Source organism: Nicotiana sylvestris, chromosome 2 (genome assembly GCF_000393655.2).
Source record: "Nicotiana sylvestris chromosome 2, ASM39365v2, whole genome shotgun sequence".
Lineage (NCBI taxonomy): Eukaryota > Viridiplantae > Streptophyta > Magnoliopsida > Solanales > Solanaceae > Nicotiana > Nicotiana sylvestris.
Window position 1 is genome coordinate 25,425,280 of NC_091058.1, and position 19,755 is coordinate 25,445,034.

General features: G+C 38.3%; 1 protein-coding gene across 1 annotated transcript; it reads left to right on the forward strand.

Moving 5' to 3' along the window:
- The first annotated feature begins 399 nt into the window (after window positions 1-399).
- Window positions 400-17,806, forward strand: LOC138883741 (vicilin-like seed storage protein At2g18540). Its single transcript, XM_070164449.1, has 3 exons — window positions 400-729; window positions 10,030-10,132; window positions 17,715-17,806. Exons 1-3 carry the CDS (start codon window positions 400-402, stop codon window positions 17,804-17,806), a joined length of 525 nt encoding a protein of 174 aa, XP_070020550.1.
- Window positions 17,807-19,755: the final 1,949 nt, after the last annotated feature.

Below are 19,755 nucleotides of genomic sequence, written 5' to 3' on the forward strand. Positions count from 1 at the left end.
GAATTACACCCTGAAGCCACTATTCCCGAGGCTCTAATTCAGCAGATGTGGAATGGATGTCGATACTTGAAAAGTGATACTCAAGTCCCAGGCACTACAAGGGGTGAGATAAATCCAGGATATGCAAGGTGGTTTGAGAAACGGTCTCGCGTGGATGATGTACCAGAACCCGAGCTAAGGAGGCCAACAAAAAGACCCCATGTTCAAACCTTTAATGATAAAATCCAAGAGCGGTTGATTTGGGGAGAAAAGGAAAAGGGGTACAAAGCAATTATCCATGCCCAAAAGGAAAATCTGAGGAGCCTCAGTCTGGAGAAAGATTTGCAAGCACAAGAAGCCGAAGGCGAGAAGAAGAGTTTAGCTTGTGAGAACGAAAATCTTCACGCTCGATTTCAAAAAATGAAAAAAGCTTCTGAAACACCAATGAGGAGTTGGAAGGATCAAAATACCATCGCCAATCTTTTTGAAAGAATGCAAGATTATGATTCCATTCTTGCAAAAAACGAAATGACGTTGAGCAAAGCTAAAGAAAGAATCCAACAATTAAACGAAGAAGCCAGATCTAATAAGAAACGCCAAGTAAGGCAATCCGAAGAAGACAGGGCACAATTTAAGAAGGAAAAAGACCATTGGATACGTTCAGAAGATCAACTTCGTGCACAATTGGAAGAGGCGAAAAGATACAACAGAGAACATCAACATGTGGACATCGACAGAGAAAGGGCACAGGCAAGACTCGATTTGGCCAGACTCCGAGCTCAGTTAGAGTCAGCTTTAGATCGTGAGGACCGTATCAGAGATATAGACAACACTCGCCAACAGCAATTGCAGAACCAAGACCAACGTCTCCAAGATTTCAGGGCACAAATCCACGACCTGGCGGTCTACACCTCTCAAAGTTATGTAAACTGCCAAGGAATGGATTATGAAAGGTTTACAGAGCATGCACCTATTTTTGCCCGTCATCTGGCAATGGAGTTAGAAAGGATGTATCGTACGCTGGGAGGTCATCCAGGACAAGCCCCACATTGAGCTGATAATCCAATGATTGACAACAAAAGTGGAAAGTGGAGCATGAAAAGAGATGTTAAGAGTTGTGTCTTTTATTTTGATTTGAGTGTGTGTGTTTCAAACCATTTTCTTATAAGGTTTTCAAATGTAATGTCTGTTCCATCTTTGTATAATAAATAAAAGTGTTTGCCTTACGTCCGAACTACGCAAGGTCTGATTCATATGGGGGCATGATACGTAGGCAATCTCTATAAGATTCGACCACCACAATAAAAGATATATAAAAAAATAAAATAAAATAAGAGTGAACAACAATAAAAGACCAAGAAAAGCTGGGATGACACAAGCAGCCAAGCAAATGCATAATAGAAATGGGTTATTTGTCTAGGAGCATTGCATCTCAACGTGTAATTATATATGTGTTAAACTCTCAAAACTAACAAGTTTGTTCATTTCCAGAATTCAAGCAGTTAGTTTCTCTAAAGAGTATACTGGCATATTATCATTATCACACGAGATCAAAAGGACCAATACCCGAAAGTATGTCTATCCCAGATGTTGACACAGGTATTGAGCTAGAGGAGATGGATGTCGGGAAAATGAAAGAAGAGATGTTTAAACTCAAGCAGCAAATGGCTGAGATGTACCAAGCCTGGTCTACAGGACAGTTACCCCCATCTTACCCAACTAACCCTGCTCCATCAATGACCCAAACTCAGGATAATATTACCACTGAATTATCCCCAAATTTCCCCATTTACCAACACTACCGAGGAACCACCTCTCAGACACCGCAGTCTCCACCTCCTAAACCAGTTCCATACTTTCCTCCACCTGTAACTCCTGTCTTTGTGACACCTCCCACAGCTACACTCCACAAATCTCCTAGTGAGCCCATATTCCAGGCCCAGTACAATCAATACTACCCCCCGGAGCCCACCTTCAAAGCCTCCGAAATCCATTCAACTATTCCTCGTTTTGACCTCCCAACCGAAATTGACAAACCAGTCAAAAATGCTGAACAAGAAGAGATGTTCAGAAAGGTCAAAAGCCTAGAACAATCGTTCCGAGACATGCGGGGGTTAGGAGGACAGGTCAGTGTGGCCTACAAAGATTTATGCTTATTCCCAAATGTGCAATTGCCAGTTGGCTTCAAGTTGCCCAAATTTGACCTATACAATGGGCACGGCGACCCAGTAGCCCACTTAAGGGGTTTCTGTAGCAAGATGCGAGGAGCTGGGGGAAAGGACGAATTATTGATGGCTTACTTCAGTCAAAGTTTAAGCGGATCAGCTTTGGAGTGGTATACACGCCAGGACCATGGGAGATGGTACACCTGGGATGACCTGGCACAGGCATTTGCATACCATTTCCAATACAATCTGGAAATCATCCCAGATCGACTATCTTTGACAAAATTTGAGAAAAAACACAATGAAAGTTTCAGAGAGTATGGCTTCCGGTGGAGAGAACAGGCAGCAAGAGTGGATCCTCCTATGAAGGAGAGTGAAATGGTAGACTACTTCCTTCAAGCCTTGGAACCAACTTACTATGCCCATTTGGTTTCAGCGGTAGGTAAATCATTCAACGAAGTAGTAAAAATGGGAGGTATGGTGGAAGAAGGCCTCAAGACAAATACAATCATGAGCTATTTGGCCATCAAAGCAACTACTCAAGCTATTCAAGGCGGGGTAGGAGGAATCGGAAGAAAGAAAAGGGAAGAAGAAGCAGTAGTTGATTCAGGAACTTGGTTGGGATCGAGAGGTTCACCTCCTTACTATAATCAATATCGACCTCACCAATCAACTCACCACCACAATTCATCTCAACACTACTATCACCCTTCGAAACCTCATTTCTCCATCAATCATACACAAGCATACAATCATCCACCGGCACACGCTAACTGGCGTGCTCCTATCATACCAGGTACTTACCCATGAGCCTATCCCGGACCAGGTTTCAGGCCTAGGCCAGCATTCAGGGGAGAAAGGGAACAGAAAAAGAAAACCTACACTCCATTGGGAGAGTCCTACACTAGTCTGTTCCACAGGCTGAGACAGCTGGACATGCTAAGACCAATACAATCCAAGCTACCCAATCCTCCTCCAAAGAATCTGGACTACACCATTAGCTGTGAGTATTGTTCCGGTACACCAGGCCATGATACGGAAAAATGCTGGCATTTAAAAAATGCAATACAAGAGCTGATTGATACTAATAAAATCGAGGTTCAAACCCCCGAAGCTCCCAATATCAACAGAAATCCAATGCCAGCCCATCAGGAGGCTAATATGATAGAAATAGTACAGGTTGATGGGGAGACAAAGAAGCCGTCACAAACCGTCATGATGATCAGGTCTCATGAAGCCAAGCCGAATAAGCAGTTAACAGAGCAGAAGTCGGTACCTAAGCAGAACAGAAATGGTGATGAACCATCTGTGGTAGTCGAGAAGGGATCTTCGAGCAAAGTAGCCACAAAGCAAGAAAGGCCGAAAATGATAGTACCAGGGGTTGCCAGCAAACCCATTGTATTCGTGGAAGGAGCCCGTATAGATCGGGTTATTATCAAACCTGTAACCCAGCTACCAGTGATCAACAACAAGGCCATTCCATGGAACTATGAACGGGTGACTGTAATGTACAAGGGAAAAGAAGTTAAGGAAGAAGTCTGTGAGGTGCAAGGCTTGACTCGTTCGGGAAGATGTTTTACTCCCGAAGAGTTAAGAAAAACTAAAAATAATCCAACACCAATAAAGAGAGCTGTGACGGAAGAAGAAGCGGAAGAGTTTTTAAGAAAAATGAAGCTCCATGACTATTCTGTTGTGGATCAACTGAAGAAGACGCCCGCTCAAATTTCATTATTGTCATTACTGATCCATTCAGAGGAGCACCGTCTGGCTTTGATGAAAATCCTGAATGAGGCTCACGTTCCCGATAAAATCTCTGTAAATCATTTGGGAAGAATAGCCAACAGAATCTTTGAGGCGAACAGAATTACATTTTCTGATGATGAATTGCCTGTGGAAGGGACTGAGCACAACAGAGCTCTTTACCTCACCGTGAAATGTGAAAACTCCGTAGTAACCCGGGTATTAGTTGACAACGGGTCAAGTGCAAACATCTGCCCTCTCTCCACTTTAAGCAAATTGAAAATCAAAGAGGAGAGGATCCAGAAGAATAGCATTTGCGTACGGGGGTTTGACAGTGGAAGCAGAGATTCATTTGGCGACATAGTGTTGGAACTAACAATAGGGCCAGTTGAATTCACGATGGAGTTTCAAGTACTGGACATAACTGTTTCTTATAATTTGTTGTTGGGTCGACCATGGATCCATGCTGCTAAAGCAGTCCCGTCAACACTACACCAGGCGGTCAAGTTTGAATGGGATCATCAAGAAATAGTTGTGCATGGGGAAGAAAGTTTAAATGCTCACAGCAGTGCCATTGTACCGGTCGAGGGAATAGAAAATGACCAGGGACCATGGGTATACCAAGTGTCCGATACAGTGTCGGTAGAGAAAATTCCAGAGGGGAAGTACCTTCCGAATCCAAAGATAACCTCTGCATCAGTCATGGTAGCCTATGAAATGTTAAAAAATGGTTTTATACCCGGCAAAGGTCTGGGCTCATCTTTGCAAGGAATTATACAACCAGTATCTCTCCCCGAGAACTGGGGAACATTTGGTTTGGGATTCATACCCACTGTCACCGACGTGAGAAAGGCCAGAAAGCTAAAACAAAAGGCATGGATTCTTCCAAAACCAGTCCCACATCTATCAAAGTCTTTTATCAAGACCGGTGCTAAAAATCGCCCGATAACAACAATTCCTAAATCCCTGGTCAATCCCGAGGAGGAATTAATTGAAAGATTCGAGAAATTGTTTGACGATGTGAATATGGTAGAAAGCGGGGAAGGTTGTAGCAACGTAGAAGTTCAATTCGTTGGACCAGAAACAAAGCTTAATAATTGGAAAGCCACTCCTCTCCCCATTCGAAAGGAGTCTTGGTAGTTTATTTTGATTTTCCTTCAGTTTGTTTGGGTTACCTCAGGGTTGTAATCCCAATGCTTATCTTACAGTTTGTTTGAAGTGTGCAAACCTTGTTATCTTTCATCATCCAATAAAATACAGTTTCCTTTTTCATTATCATTCCTGATAGTTTTCTTTTCCTTTTCTTCTTTTTTCTGTACAGTTCTTTTTACACTGGCTCTAGTGATATGGCATGCATGAGGAATCCTCAAGCCCAGTCTTAAAAATCAATCTGGTTCCGAAATATTAATTCAAGAAATATATTGTGATTATGAATCAGAATATGATGAAGATGAGGTTTTTGAAGAGATTAGTAAAGAGTTAATTCACTTTGAGGAAAAAATCAAACCTAACTTGAGTGATACCGAGGACATCAATATAGGGGACACGAGTAATATCCGGGAAACTAAAATAAGTGTCCATCTCGAACCAAAGATCCGAGAAGAGTTAATTAAAGCACTCATAGAATTCAAAGATGTTTTTGCATGGTCATATGACGACATGCCGGGCCTGAGCACTGATTTAGTGGTTCACAAATTGCCCACCGATCCAACGGTGCCTCCTGTCAAGCAGAGGCTGAGAAAATTCAAGCCTGATATGAGTGTGAGAATTAAGGAAGAAATCACCAAACAGTTGGAAGCAAAGGTCATTCGAGTCACTCGATATCCTGTTTGGTTAGCTAATATCGTTCCTGTACCAAAGAAAGACGGCAAAATTAGAGTATGCGTCGACTACCGCAATCTCAACAAAGCAAGTCCAAAGGATAATTTCCCATTACCCAATATCCATATTTTGATCGATAATTGCGCCAAGCATGAGATAGGATCTTTCGTGGATTGTTATGCCGGGTATCATCAAATTCTAATGGATGAAGAAGATGCAGAAAAGACGGCATTCATCACACCATGGGGAACTTATTGCTACCGGGTAATGCCATTCGGTTTGAAGAACGCCGGAGCAACCTATATGAGAGCAATGACCACAGTGTTTCATGATATGATACACAAGGAGATTGAGGTATACGTGGACGATGTGATCATAAAATCAAAGCATCAGGTCGACCACGTTGGGGATTTGAGGAAATTCTTCTTAAGACTTCGCAAGTACAACCTCAAGCTTAACCCTGCCAAATGCGCATTTGGAGTTCCATCTGGAAAGTTGATGGGATTCATAGTCAGTCGGCAAGGCATCGAGCTAGACCCATCAAAAATCAAAGCCATCCAAGAATTGCCACCTCCAAGGAACAAAACTGAAGTAATGAGTTTGTTAGGGAGGTTGAATTACATCAGCAGGTTTATTGCTCAGCTCACGACAACCTGTGAGCCTATTTTCAAATTGTTGAAAAAGGATGTTGCGGTCAAATGGACCGATGAGTGTCAAGAAGCGTTTGATAAGATAAAAGGATACTTGTCGAACCCGCTCGTGCTGGTCCCGCCAGAGCCAGGAAGACCTCTAATTCTTTACTTGACAGTCTTGGAAAATTCATTTGGTTGTGTATTGGGGCAACATGACCTCACCGGTAGAAAAGAACAGGCCATCTACTACCTTAGCAAGAAATTCACAGCTTATGAGGTTAAGTATACTCATCTGGAAAAGACATGTTGCGCCCTAACGTGGGTAGCTCAGAAGTTGAAACACTATTTGTCGTCCTACACTACTTACCTCATTTCGCGTTTGGATCCGTTGAAATATATTTTTCAAAAGCCTATGCCAACGGGAAGACTTGCAAAGTGGCAGATATTGCTCACAGAATTTGACATCATCTATGTGACTCGGACTGCAATAAAAGCCCAAGCACTGGCCGATCATTTAGCTGAAAACCCGGTCGACGAGGAGTACGAGCCATTGAAAACCTATTTTCCCGATGAAGAAATAATGCATATCGATGAGATGGAGCAAATTGAAAAACCTGGCTGGAAACTTTTCTTTGATGGGGCCGCTAACATGAAAGGAGTCGGGATAGGAGCTATAATCATTTCTGAAACAGGGCATCACTATCCTGTTACGGCTCAACTACGATTTTATTGCACCAATAATATGGCTGAATATGAAGCTTGTATTTTGGGGTTAAGGCTAGCTGCAGACATGGGTATCCAGGAAATCTTAGTCATGGGAGATTCGGATCTTCTGGTACATCAAATTCAAGGAGAATGGGAAACACGCGACTTGAAGCTCATACCATACCGACAATGTCTACATGATCTTTGTCAGCGGTTTCAATCAGTGGAATTCCAACATATTCCAAGAATCCATAATGAGGTTGCCGATGCATTGGCTACCCTGGCATCAATGTTGCACCATCCGGACAAAGCTTATGTAGATCCAATACATATTCAAGTCCACGATCAGCACGCTTATTGCAATATGGTTGAAGAAGAATTTGATGGTGAACCATGGTTCCACGACATCAAGGAGTATATCAGGATGGGGATATATCCCGCACAAGCCACAGGAGATCAAAAGAGGACCATTAGGCGATTGGCAAATGGATTCTTCTTAAGCGGAGGAGTTTTGTATAAAAGAACACCAGATCTTGGATTATTAAGATGCATAGATGCCAGACAAGCTACAACTGTCATGTCTGAAGTACATTCAGGAGTTTGCGGACCCCACATGAGTGGATATGTGTTGGCAAAGAAAATCCTCCGAGCTGGTTACTATTGGCTTACCATGGAGCGAGATTGTATCAGTTTTGTGCGCAAGTGTCATCAATGCCAGATACACGGAGATTTGATTCATTCTCCACCATCCGAGTTGCACACAATGTCGGCACCATGGCCCTTCGTTGCCTGGGGCATGGATGTGATTGGACCAATTGAGCCGGCAGCATCCAATGGGCACAGGTTCATTCTGGTAGCCATTGATTATTTTACCAAATGGGTTGAGGCCAAAACATTCAAATCAGTGACCAAGAAAGCTGTGGTCGATTTTGTCCACTCAAATATCATATGTCGATTCGGAATCCCAAAGGTGATCATCACAGATAACGGTGCTAATCTTAACAGTAACTTAATGAAGGAAGTATGTCAACAGTTTAAGATTACACATCGCAACTCTACCCCATATCGGCCCAAGGCGAATGGAGCAGTCGAGGCAGCCAACAAAAACATAAAGAAGATACTTCGGAAAATGGTAGAAGGTTCAAGACAATGGCATGAAAAATTACCATTTGCATTATTGGGATACCGCACTACTGTTCGCACTTCAGTAGGAGCAACTCCTTATTTGTTGGTATATGGCACTGAAGCAGTAATTCCTGCAGAAGTTGAAATTCCTTCCCTTCGGATCATCGCCGAAGCAAAGATTGATGATGATGAATGAGTCAAAACCCGTCTGGAACAGTTAAACTTGATTGATGAAAAAGGATTGGCCGCAGTATGTCATGGCCAATTGTATCAAAGAAGAATAGCAAGAACATACAACAAAAAGGTGCGTCCCCGGAAGTTTGAAGTGGGTCAACATGTGCTGAAACGTAGTCTTCCACATCAGGTTGAGGCAAAAGGCAAATTTGCCCCGAATTGGCAAGGACCATTCATCGTGACCAGAGTATTATCCAATGGTGCATTATGTTTAACAGATATTGAAGGCAAATGCATAGACATGGCTATCAATTCTGACGCGGTAAAGAGATATTATGCATAACTTTTTGAATGTTTGTACTTGGCATTATTTCGAAGATTGGAATGACAAAGGCAATTTATTCTGCTATCCAAACACTATACCCTTTTCTTCCCCTTTAAGCCACATTTGTTTCTTTCCTACCCTCTCTTGGAATCAATGGAAATCAAATATGAAAAATATAATTTAAAAAAAAAAAGAGAAAAGAAAATCACTATTATTTAGTGAACTACGTTTGACCTGATTCCTCAAAGAAGGATACGTAGGCGCCTCACGGCTCGGTCATAAGGTGCACGATATGCATAATGTGCACAAAAAGAAACATCAAGAGACCCCAATCAAGAAACTGGGGCAGGAATTGTATTGGAAATAAGAAAAAGATTCCAAGAGTTGTAATTTTAAACCCATATCAAAACTATTTAACTTTTTGATACCTTTCCATTTCCAACCACATACCAAAAAGACCTTTCGATCAATCTTAGAAAAATGCTGAGTCAAGCAAATGAAGATGGTTCATAACACTCTGGTCCAAACAAGAAAAGAAAGTAAAAATGAGAGAGTCTTATAGGTGAAAACCCACACGGGCACCGTAAGACGACGGAAGATGAGAGAAAGTAAAATGAGAGAGTCTTATTGGTGAAAACCTTCGCAGGCACCATAAGGCGAAAAGGAATTAAGAAATGAACAAATAAGAAAGGTTTGTCGATGAAAACTCTTTAAGATATTGCAAGTCAAATAGGTCTGTAAAATGAAAAGATGAAGTTGGGTTATGGAAATTTTGGGGAAAACAAAATGAGACAATTGAAAGGAGATTGATTAAAAGACTGGGTTGATTAATCCAAAATGCATACCATGATCATTGGCACCAGTGACTCCAATCAGATAAGTCCTTTATTCCTTCTCCAGCAATCATCCAAATTTGGATTTTTCTTTTCATTTTAGATTGTCGAAATCGTCATGTTTTCGTCACTAATAATCTTACTCTTCTAAAAGCTTTTGAGATGAGTTTTATTCCAAACAAATAAGAAGGAATGTCAAGGTATACTACCAAAATTCAAGGTTGCATAGGACAAAAATACGGCCATGATGGGCAGGAGGTAATAAAAAATAATAAGATATGGGTGTAAGAAAAGTGGAATCAAAAGCGGATAAGCAATGTCAGGAGAGACATATGATTATGGTTAAAAAGGTTTGAAGGAAAACATACAGTTGGGGATCCTATAGTTAAGGATCAATTACAAGGACAGAACAGTCTTTTCAACCATTCCAAGGCAATAAAACAAGACGAAGAGAAGCCCCACCATCGGCAAGAATGCCCCAGTTAACCACCCTGTTTTAAACTAACGAAGTTTTCTTTGATTTGAAACAGGGGCAAAAACAACATTTGTGTCAAGAAACACCCGGTGAAGAATTGAAAAAGAAGTCAGGCGTCCACTTGGAGAATGAGGATGAAGAATTGAAGAAGAAGTCAGGTGTCCACCTGGAGAATGAGGATGAAGAATTTAAGAAGAAGTCAGGCGTCCACCTGGAGAATGAGGATGAAGAATTGAAAAGGAAGTCAGACGTCCACCTGGAGAATGAGGATGAAAAATTTAAGAAGAAGTTAGGCGTCCACCTGGAGAATGAGGATGAAAAATTGAAAAAGAAATCAGGCATCCACCTGGAGAATGAGGATGAAAATTTAAGAAGAAATCAGGCGTCCACGTGGAAAATAAGGATGAAAAATTTAAGAAGAAGTCAGGCGTCCACCTGGAGAATGAGGATGAAAAATTTAAGAAGAAGTCAGGCGTCCACCTGGAGAATGAGGATGAAAAATTGAAAAAGAAATCAGGCGTCCACCTGGAGAATGAGGATGAAAATTTAAGAAGAAATCAGGCGTCCACCTGGAAAATAATGATGAAAAATTTAAGAAGAAGTCAGGCGTCCACCTAGAGAATGAGGATGAAGAATTTAAGAAGAAGTCAGGCGTCTACCGGGAGAATGAGGATGAAGAATTTAAGAAGAAGTCAGGCGTCCACCTGGAGAATGAGGATGAAAAAATTGAAGAAGAAATCAGGCATCCACCTGGAGAATGAGGATGAAGAATTGAAGAAGAAATCAGGCGTCCACCTGGAGAATGAGGATAAATAATTTAAGAAGAAGTCAGGCATCCACCTGGAGAATGAGGATGAGAAATAAAAAAGAAATCAGGCATCCACCTGGAGAATGAGGATGAAGAATTAAAGGAGAAATCAGGCGTCCACCTGGAGAATGAGGATGAAGAATTAAAGGAGAAATCAGGCGTCCACCTGGAGAATGAGGATGAACAATTAAAGAAGAAATCAGGCGTCCACCTGGAGAATGAGGATGAAGAATTTAAGAAGAAGTCAGGCGTCCACCTGGAGAATGAGGATGAAGAAATAAAGAAGAAATCAGGCGTCCACCTGGAGAATGAAAAAAAAAATTAAGAAGAATTCAGGCGTCCACCTGGATAACAAGGATGAAGGATCGAAAAGGCAATCAGGCATCCACCTGGAGAATAAGGAAATACAATTTAAGGATCTGCAGTCAGGCGCCCACCTGAAGAACAGAATGGCAATATAGTTTGACATCATGGGTAAAGTCAAAAGCCCGCCCATGTGAGAAAGGAGCACACGTAAAGTCAATAAAGCAGAGGATTCCAACCAAATCCCCAGCAAGAACAACAAGAAGTCCCAAAAAAATAAAGGAAATACGGGACACAATGAAAGGAAATGCAGAACAAGTCAGAAGCAAGAGATGTCCAAAAGTCACCAAGACATCAAGACAACAAGAAACGCAAAAGCATGATCTAGATAAGATTCTGTAATTCATATACCATAGTCTAGTTTAGCTTTTGTTTTACCTTTGAAGCAAGGTGTAATAAGGAGGTCAGCAAGCAGTAAAAGCAGCACAAAACAGCAGTAACTTCACAGTCCCATGGTAGTCCCAGCTACCCAAATTTTCCCGAACTACAGTGACCTGATTCCTTTATAGCCAAGGATATGTAGGAAACCTTTGAAGCAGAGGTTCGGTCAAATCTTTCAAAAAATGCTTCCCACGGAGTATTTGAATGGGCAAAAATCGCTCGTATCCGCTCACTTTATCTTTGCACGAAAACTCTTCGAGTTTCCGCACAAAGAGGGGCAGCTGTGAGCACGTGATTTTTGCCTCACGAAAATTACTCCAAAACAAAATTAAAAAAAAAGTAATGATAAAACAATTTTTTGCTTAGTGTGCAATTTTTAGAATTTGAGTGGCATTTATTAAATATTTGTGTTATGTCCGTAAATGTCTACTTTGTTTGTTAAAATGAAAAATAAAATAAAAAAACACATGTTGCATGCATAATTAGGATTTAATTATGCATTTAAGAGTTAATTAAAATAAAATCACAAAAAAACGCATTTATTCTATTTTAAATGTTTCACTGTGTGATTAATGTTTTGTCTATGTGTTAATAGTTGTTAAAAGTAATTAATATTTTGTAAGAGTAATTTTGTTTTTATAATTTTAATTAGGATTTTAATAATTAAAGAATAAAATTGGAAATTGAAAAGAGTTGATTAAAATGTAAAGAAAAACGGACTGGGCCATTTATTTGACAAAAGAATTCAGGCCCAAAACAATACATTTTACCCAGCCCAAGTCAGTCAACCCAAAAACCATCAAACGACATAGTATAGCGCAAATACTACGCCGTTTGATGATGCCCGATCATTTAATTACATATGCAAACCATACGGCGTCGTATGGTTGCAATAGATCGGGGCCGTTCATTACTTCTGATCCAAGGGCTCCCAGGATTTTGACCTAACCCGGGATCCCTACCCGATCCAGTACCCGGGCCGACCCATTCCCCAACTAAACCAAAACGACGCCGTTCATGTAAGCATATAGATCCTGGCCATCCATTCTGCCTGATCTAACGGCCAGTATCAATCCACCCCATCCCTATATAAATCCAAATCCCTACCCCGGCCCCCTAACTAAACACCCCCTCTTCACTATTCATCATCCTCTCCGAAAGCACACCCCTAACCCTAGCCGCCCTCATTCTCCATTGCCTGAAACCCGGAGGCAACAACGCCGCCGGTCACCACCTTAACACCCCTGAACCCCCTGACCATCCTCTATCCGAATCTGTTAGCCACTGGGCTCGAATCCTCCTGAAGGTTCTCGAATCTTCATTTGAAGATTCGAGCCAAACTCGACCCTTTCCGATGACTTCCAAATTAACACCGTAGCTTCCCCTAACTACCCTAGCTATGGATATGGTGTTGGTTTGGCTCGAATCACCTCAGAGTTCTTCGAATCTTCTTTTGAAGGTTCGAGCCAAACATGAACTCACTCAGATTCGTTCCAAACTAACACCAAATGACCCCTAGGCATCCCTCAACCTTGTGTCATCTTTGGTTTCTTTCGAATCTGCCCAGAAGTGTTCGAATTTAAAATCAAAGAATCTGAAACCCTTAAAAATTTCCAATCTTGGAATTTTTCCAATTCGAGTGAAGGATTGAGGTCTAAGAGACTTTAATCGAGGTATTCTCAATTGAGAATACTTCGAATAAAGTCTGTTCAGCCTCAAAAGGGTCCGAATCCAAGTTGAGTTTGAGTCCGTATGAAATTGAAGATTCAGAGGTATTTTCCTATTTCTTTTGTTTCCTACATATGTTGTTGCCTATTTTAGTTGTCTGTTAATTTTTCATATTTTTGTTTGATTAATTCTGTTATTCTGTCTCATACCCGCTTACTTGATCAAAGTGTGAATTGTTTCTGTTGGTTATGTTTGTTTACAATGTGTGTAATCGACTCGATTAAGTTCGTCGATTAGTTACATTATGAATTCCCGTTTATGATAATACTGATTGAAACAATCTTTTTACCTATATTTTGTGGACAATTGTTATAGATAATCAGTTTAATTAATACTCGTCAATTAAATCATCCTTTGTTTATAATTCAATAAGTTCATCAAAAGGATGTTGTGTATGTGTTGATTTCTGAGCATAAGTTTCAGGGCATTATCAGTATATTGACAATGCTCCTGTATTTGTTTGGATCTTAGTTCAATGCTGAAATTCAGTTTAACTTGTTATGTTGAATTCAGTGTAATGTTGTTGTGATGTTAGGTTTAAATTCAATTTCACAAATGTTGATTAGATACAATTGTGTTAGAAAAGTGCATTCTCAGTTAAGATTCAGTCCAGAACTTAAGAGAATTAGTTATAGCTGTTTTAAATCAGGTTGATAATTTGGTTTGAACAGATTTTTAAATCTGTTTTGTACTAGATTCTGATTTTTGTATTAAGGGCAGTAATAACAGTAGGATTTCAGGGTTGTTTTGGGAAAGAAATAGTAGGGTAATGTGATAATAGTAGTGTGCTGATAGTGGAGTGATAATGGCTATTACTTAATGAGATAATGGGAAACAAAGGGTAATGGGAATGCTGAAAATCAGGAAAAGATCACTTAATGGGATTTAAAGTAGTAAAAGCAGTTTTTAATGGGAATTTCTGATTTTTAAAAGAAGAAGGGGGTCCAAGCAGCACTAAAAGGAAAGGGGCAGACCTGTATAAATACAGGGACTCAGATTTTAAAGGATCAGATTTTAGAGAGAGATTTCAAAAGAAAGAAAACTGATATCTGCTTTTAAGATGGAGGAACCAGATTTTTTTTTACATTGAGATTTTAAAGGGAATCTGAAACAGATAGAAGAAAGAAACTGAAATCTGAAACAGATAGAAGAAAGAAACTGAAATCTAAAATGTTATTTTTCTAGAATCTATTCGTTGTTTGTTTGTGGATATTGTTTGGTTTAAATCTGAAATTTTTCTCAAATTTCTGTCACTGTTCATCTGGATTAACGGGTCTTGTTCAGACCTGTTGTGTTATTGGTATATTCTGTCGATGTTTTGTTGCTGCTATTACTGCTGAAATTTACTCCTTCTACCTTCATTTCCAGGTACATATCTTTTAAACTCATGTTGTGAAAAGCTTCAACATGACAAATAAATGAAGCTTGGGAATTATAATTCTGTTTTTCATTCGTCTAAGTTCATTATTTTAAATTTTAGTTTTGTTTCATACTGATTAATATAGTAATATGCTTGATAGAATAACTATTAGTTGATCATTTCTCTTTTGAAATTCGTATGAGCGTAGTAATAATGTTGCCTATTTCGGAATCTCATTAAAAGCATAGTTATGATTGGATTGCCAAGATAGGAAAATATGGCATAAAGATTGGCCATTAACTAAGCCTTGTGGCATTGTTAGTTGAATAAAGAATAGTATGAAAATATCAAAAACCATATTGCTAGTTTATTCTAATATCTGATTTAGTTGTGTATTGAATGATGTAAGTTGTACGTTCATATATGGCATGATAACAGGTATATATAGAACCATAAGTGGAAGGTGATTTGATATAGCTCGTTACGATGTTAGAGTGTTATGAATGTTTCAGACGTACAATTATGTTGCATGTAAGGCAAATTTTATTGAATCGATTTGTATAATAATTCCCTTTCTTATCAACTTGATGCCTATCTACCATCGTAAACAAATTAACCAAACGATTACAACTTTGGATTAAAAACAAGTAATGTAGAAGGTGATTAGGTTTATAGATTATAACATTTTTTTAAAAATATAAAAATAGCATTCGCCTCAAATAGAATAATGAAAATTCTTCGAAAATATCACTTCCTTTCTTACATCAATTCTTTCCCAATTTTTATACATAATTTGCACGTTGTTTATTTGGGTAGGCAAATATTGTATTCACTAAATGGTAGTATTAATCACACGTTGTTTATTTTTACTCCTTAAATTCGAATGGTTTAAGGAATATAATTCATACGCAAAAAAATATAATTTGCGATCAACGTCCAATAAATTGTAAATTTTTTCAAGGAATTTAGAGACTAGAGGAATATTTATTTCTCATGATGTTCACATAAAAATACGTGGATATAATAAACAATCTGTAAACAAATTTATACTACCATCAAGAATATTTTTGTGATACGTTCGCGTAACCTGATTATATTTCTAAAAAGCAATTCGGATTATGCGTTCGCGCAACTTCGAGCGAATATTTAATAAAAGGGATTTTTCGGAGAATAGTAAATTAATTTCATAAAACCCGAGATGTGCGGTTCACTATTTAAGAAAGGCGAATGTTCTTAATTTTATTTTAAGCGTAATTTCGAATATCAAATAAATTTTTTTATAATAAAAATATAAAAATATTATCAACCTTTTTGTGTACACGTATGCGTGGCACGATTCTCTACAATTATAAAAGGTATATAATACGAATATACGTACGCGTGATTCGTTTATATAATTGTAAACAATCTAAACAAAAGCGGTAATAAAATCGGGCAACAAGAAAAAAGGTATTTAGTAAATCAAGATAATTAAGCCAAATATAAAAATGGTTAAGCGACCGTGCTAGAACCACGGAATTCGGGAATGCCTAACACCTTCTCCCGAATTAACAGAATTCCTTACTCAGGATTTCTGGTTCGCAGAATAACAAACAGAGTCATATTCTCCTCGATTCAGGGATTAAAACCGGTGACTTGGGACGCCTTAAAATTCCCAGGTGGCGACTCTGAAACAAACAAACAAATCTCGTTTCGACTGTACTTTAATTGGAGAAAATTCCCCACGCGCCTCGCGCGGGCGCGGTAAAAAGGAGGTGTGACAACTAATACATAAAACAAGGGAGTTCAATAAATTAACAAAGAATAAGAGAACATAATCACGCAAATAGCACTAAAAATAAGGGCGTACGATAGAGAATTGTGAGCACTTAATTTTTGCCCTACATGAAAATAACTCCTAAAAATAGACCGAAAATAATTTTAATTGACTTTTAAGAATTTTCTTTTATTTAGTTGCATTTCATGCATTTTTAATATTTTAAAATCATAAGAACAAATCATAAAAATTACCACATTTTTATTTCATAACATCTTAGGTTCAATTTTCATGTAGGAATTTATTTTATTAAGCAAAAAATCACAAAAAATAGTCAGTTTTACATATTTAGATATTGGCCTTTAAAATTAGCATTTTTCTTTAGTTTTAAGTTAATTAGTTGTTTTAATGTTAAAAATAGATAAATAATTTTAATTTCTACAAAATAGATTAATTTAGGACTTAATTAATTTAATTAGGATTTTTAAAATTAAAGAAAATAAAGAAAGAAAAAGGGGAATTAAGCTATTTTGGGTCTAATTTCGGATATGGGCCAAATCTGCATGGCCCAATTCCCTCAAAAAATGCCCAGTCCACCTCTCTAACTTACCTAAAATCCCCTACCCTTTAATAAAAACCCAGACCTACACCTAGGGAGATCAGATAAAAATGGGTAGAAGCTTCCTTCTCTAAAAACACTGGAACGACGCCTCTTCTCTAAAAGGAAAAATCGAACAGACCCTAAAATTCAACCATGGTTTTCTCCTTCTCCAACCCTTATACACCCTAAGCTCCCTTCTTCTTCTTCGATTTTTCTCCAAGCCACAGAGAAACACAATTAGATCGGGAGAACCCTTCCCCCTTAGTCGTCGTTGATGCTGAAAAATAAAGAACCAGAAACAAACCCGCCTTCTTGAACAAGAACCCCGCGACAAGCTGAAATTTCCTTGAAATTTGGGGGTTAAGACTATACAAAGGTATCAATTGAAACCAAGTTCATTTTCAGATCACTGTTTCATCTGTTTTCTTTCAAAAAATTGAATTTGCTTTCCGATTTGCTGCTGTTCGTTGGAGTCTTTTGCTGAGCTTCAGACCCACTGATTCTAGCTTTATTTGGCTGTCTTCTCTTCTAAATTTGAACTTTGTGCAGAAAAGTATGTTCATCACAAGAATATTCTGAATATATGTTTTTTCTTTAATAAATCATGATGTTATTTGGTTTATGTATTGTTATTGTTGGCCTTCATTCGTCTAGATCTGAATTTGGACAGTGATTATGAAGTCGTTTGATGTTAGTTCATCTATTGCCATTATTTGTATTTGTTTGTGTATATCTAATTTTAGACAATGAGTGGAATTCGGCTAAATTTGCTAAGGTTTTTATCACAAAAGGTGGTTTGTCAAAGTACATGAAGTTTTTTGAGAAAAGATGTTAATTTTATTTTCATGTTAAAACATAGAATGGACTTGCTGTTGCTAACTTTCGATAGGAACCTATAACATGGGCTAAAGAGAACTTGAAAGGCATGGAGGTGGGCTTCTTTGTATACCATGCTCAATTCTGAAGTGGACAATTCTGTTTTTCCAAGAGCCTTACCTACTTCAGAGTTAATAATACTTTTGGAATGATTAGTTTTGGAGGAAATTTTGATGCGTTAGTCATCTATTCGGATGTGCATAACTGGAATGTGCCAAGTCTACATTCAAGATTTGAAGTGTATGTTCCTTCTGTACCGTAACAATTATAGAAAAGCTTAAGCTCTCTAATTACCATTCCCTAGGATTTCGTCCATTTCTCCAGTTTTTCATCGTATAAGGCTTTAGTATGACTTTGCATTAGATCATAAATTACCCTCATGCTATTAGTATTTAAGAGCTACTCATTTGTTAATGTCTTAGAAGCCATATTAGGTAGAGAAAGTAAGATTCAAAATTGCAAGTTTTGGGTAACGCTGGACTTGGTACATCCACAGAAGCCCTGTTATAATTCGAGATGTTGTTCCTCGTATCTCATTAATTTGACTTTGTACTCCAAGATGTAAAGTAAGAGTTATTTCTCTGACTACTGTTATTTTAACTCAAAGTAGCATGCTATTTTTGTATATGTTTAACGGCCTCAAAATAATCTCAAATTAGTTTAGCACAATCTTGAACTCTCGTAGTTTGCTTTAGGCTTGACTTGGACTATATTATTGTTATTATGTATACGTTCGCGTAATATAATTGCGAATTTAATTCTAAAAAGTAACTCGAGGGATGCGTTCGCGCAACTTCAACCAAATTCTTCTTAATAAAATAAATAAAGCGTTATTAATTGTGGATACGTTCGCGTGACATGATTTTTGATGCGCCAATGAAAAGAGTATACGTACGCGTAACTCAATTCTTTAATTACGAATAAATCAAGTGATTAAAAGCGGTTAAATGATAAATGAATATTGGTCCTAAAAATGAGTAGTTAAACAATTTAAGCCAAGTAATAATCACTAAGCGACCATGCTAGAACCACAGAACCCGGGAATGTCTAACACCTTCTCTCAGGTTAACAGAATTCCTTATCTAGAATTTCTGGGTCGTAGACTTTAAAAATAAAAACTTCCTCGATTTGGGATTTAAAATAAACCGGTGACTTGGGACACCAATAATAAATTATTCCAAGTGGCGACTCTGATAAATTAAATAAAATAATCCCATTTCGGTTAATGTCACTTTAAACTGGAAAAAACTCATATATACTTTTTGGAATTCCTTTTTATACCCCATAGGTATATAGAAGTTTTTTCCAGTTTAAAGTGACATTAACCGAAATGGGATTATTTTATTTACTTTATCAGAGTCGCCACTTGGAATAATTTATTATTGGTATCCCAAGTCACCGGTTTATTTTAAATCCCAAATCGAGGAAGTTTTTATTTTTAAAGTCTGCAAACCAAAAATTCTAGATAAAGAATTCTGTTAACCCGGGAGAAGGTGTTAGGCATTCACGGATTACGTGGTTCTAGCACGGTCGCTTAGTGATTATTACTTGGCTTAAATTATTTAACTACTTATTTTTAGGACCTATATGCATTTATCTTTTAACCGCTTTTAATCACTTGATTTATTCGTAATTAAAGAATTGAGTTACGCGTACGTATACTCTTTTCTTTGGCGCGTCAAAAATCATGTCATGCGAACGTGTCCATAATTAATAACGCTTTATTTATTTTATTAAGATGAGTTTGGTTGAAGTTGCGCGATCGCATCCCTCGAGTTACGTTTTAGAATTAAATTCCTAATTATGTTACGCGAACGTATACATAATCACAATAATAGTCCAAGTCGAGCCTAAAGTAAACTACGAGTGTTCAAGATTGTGCTAAACTAATTTGAGATTATTGTGAGG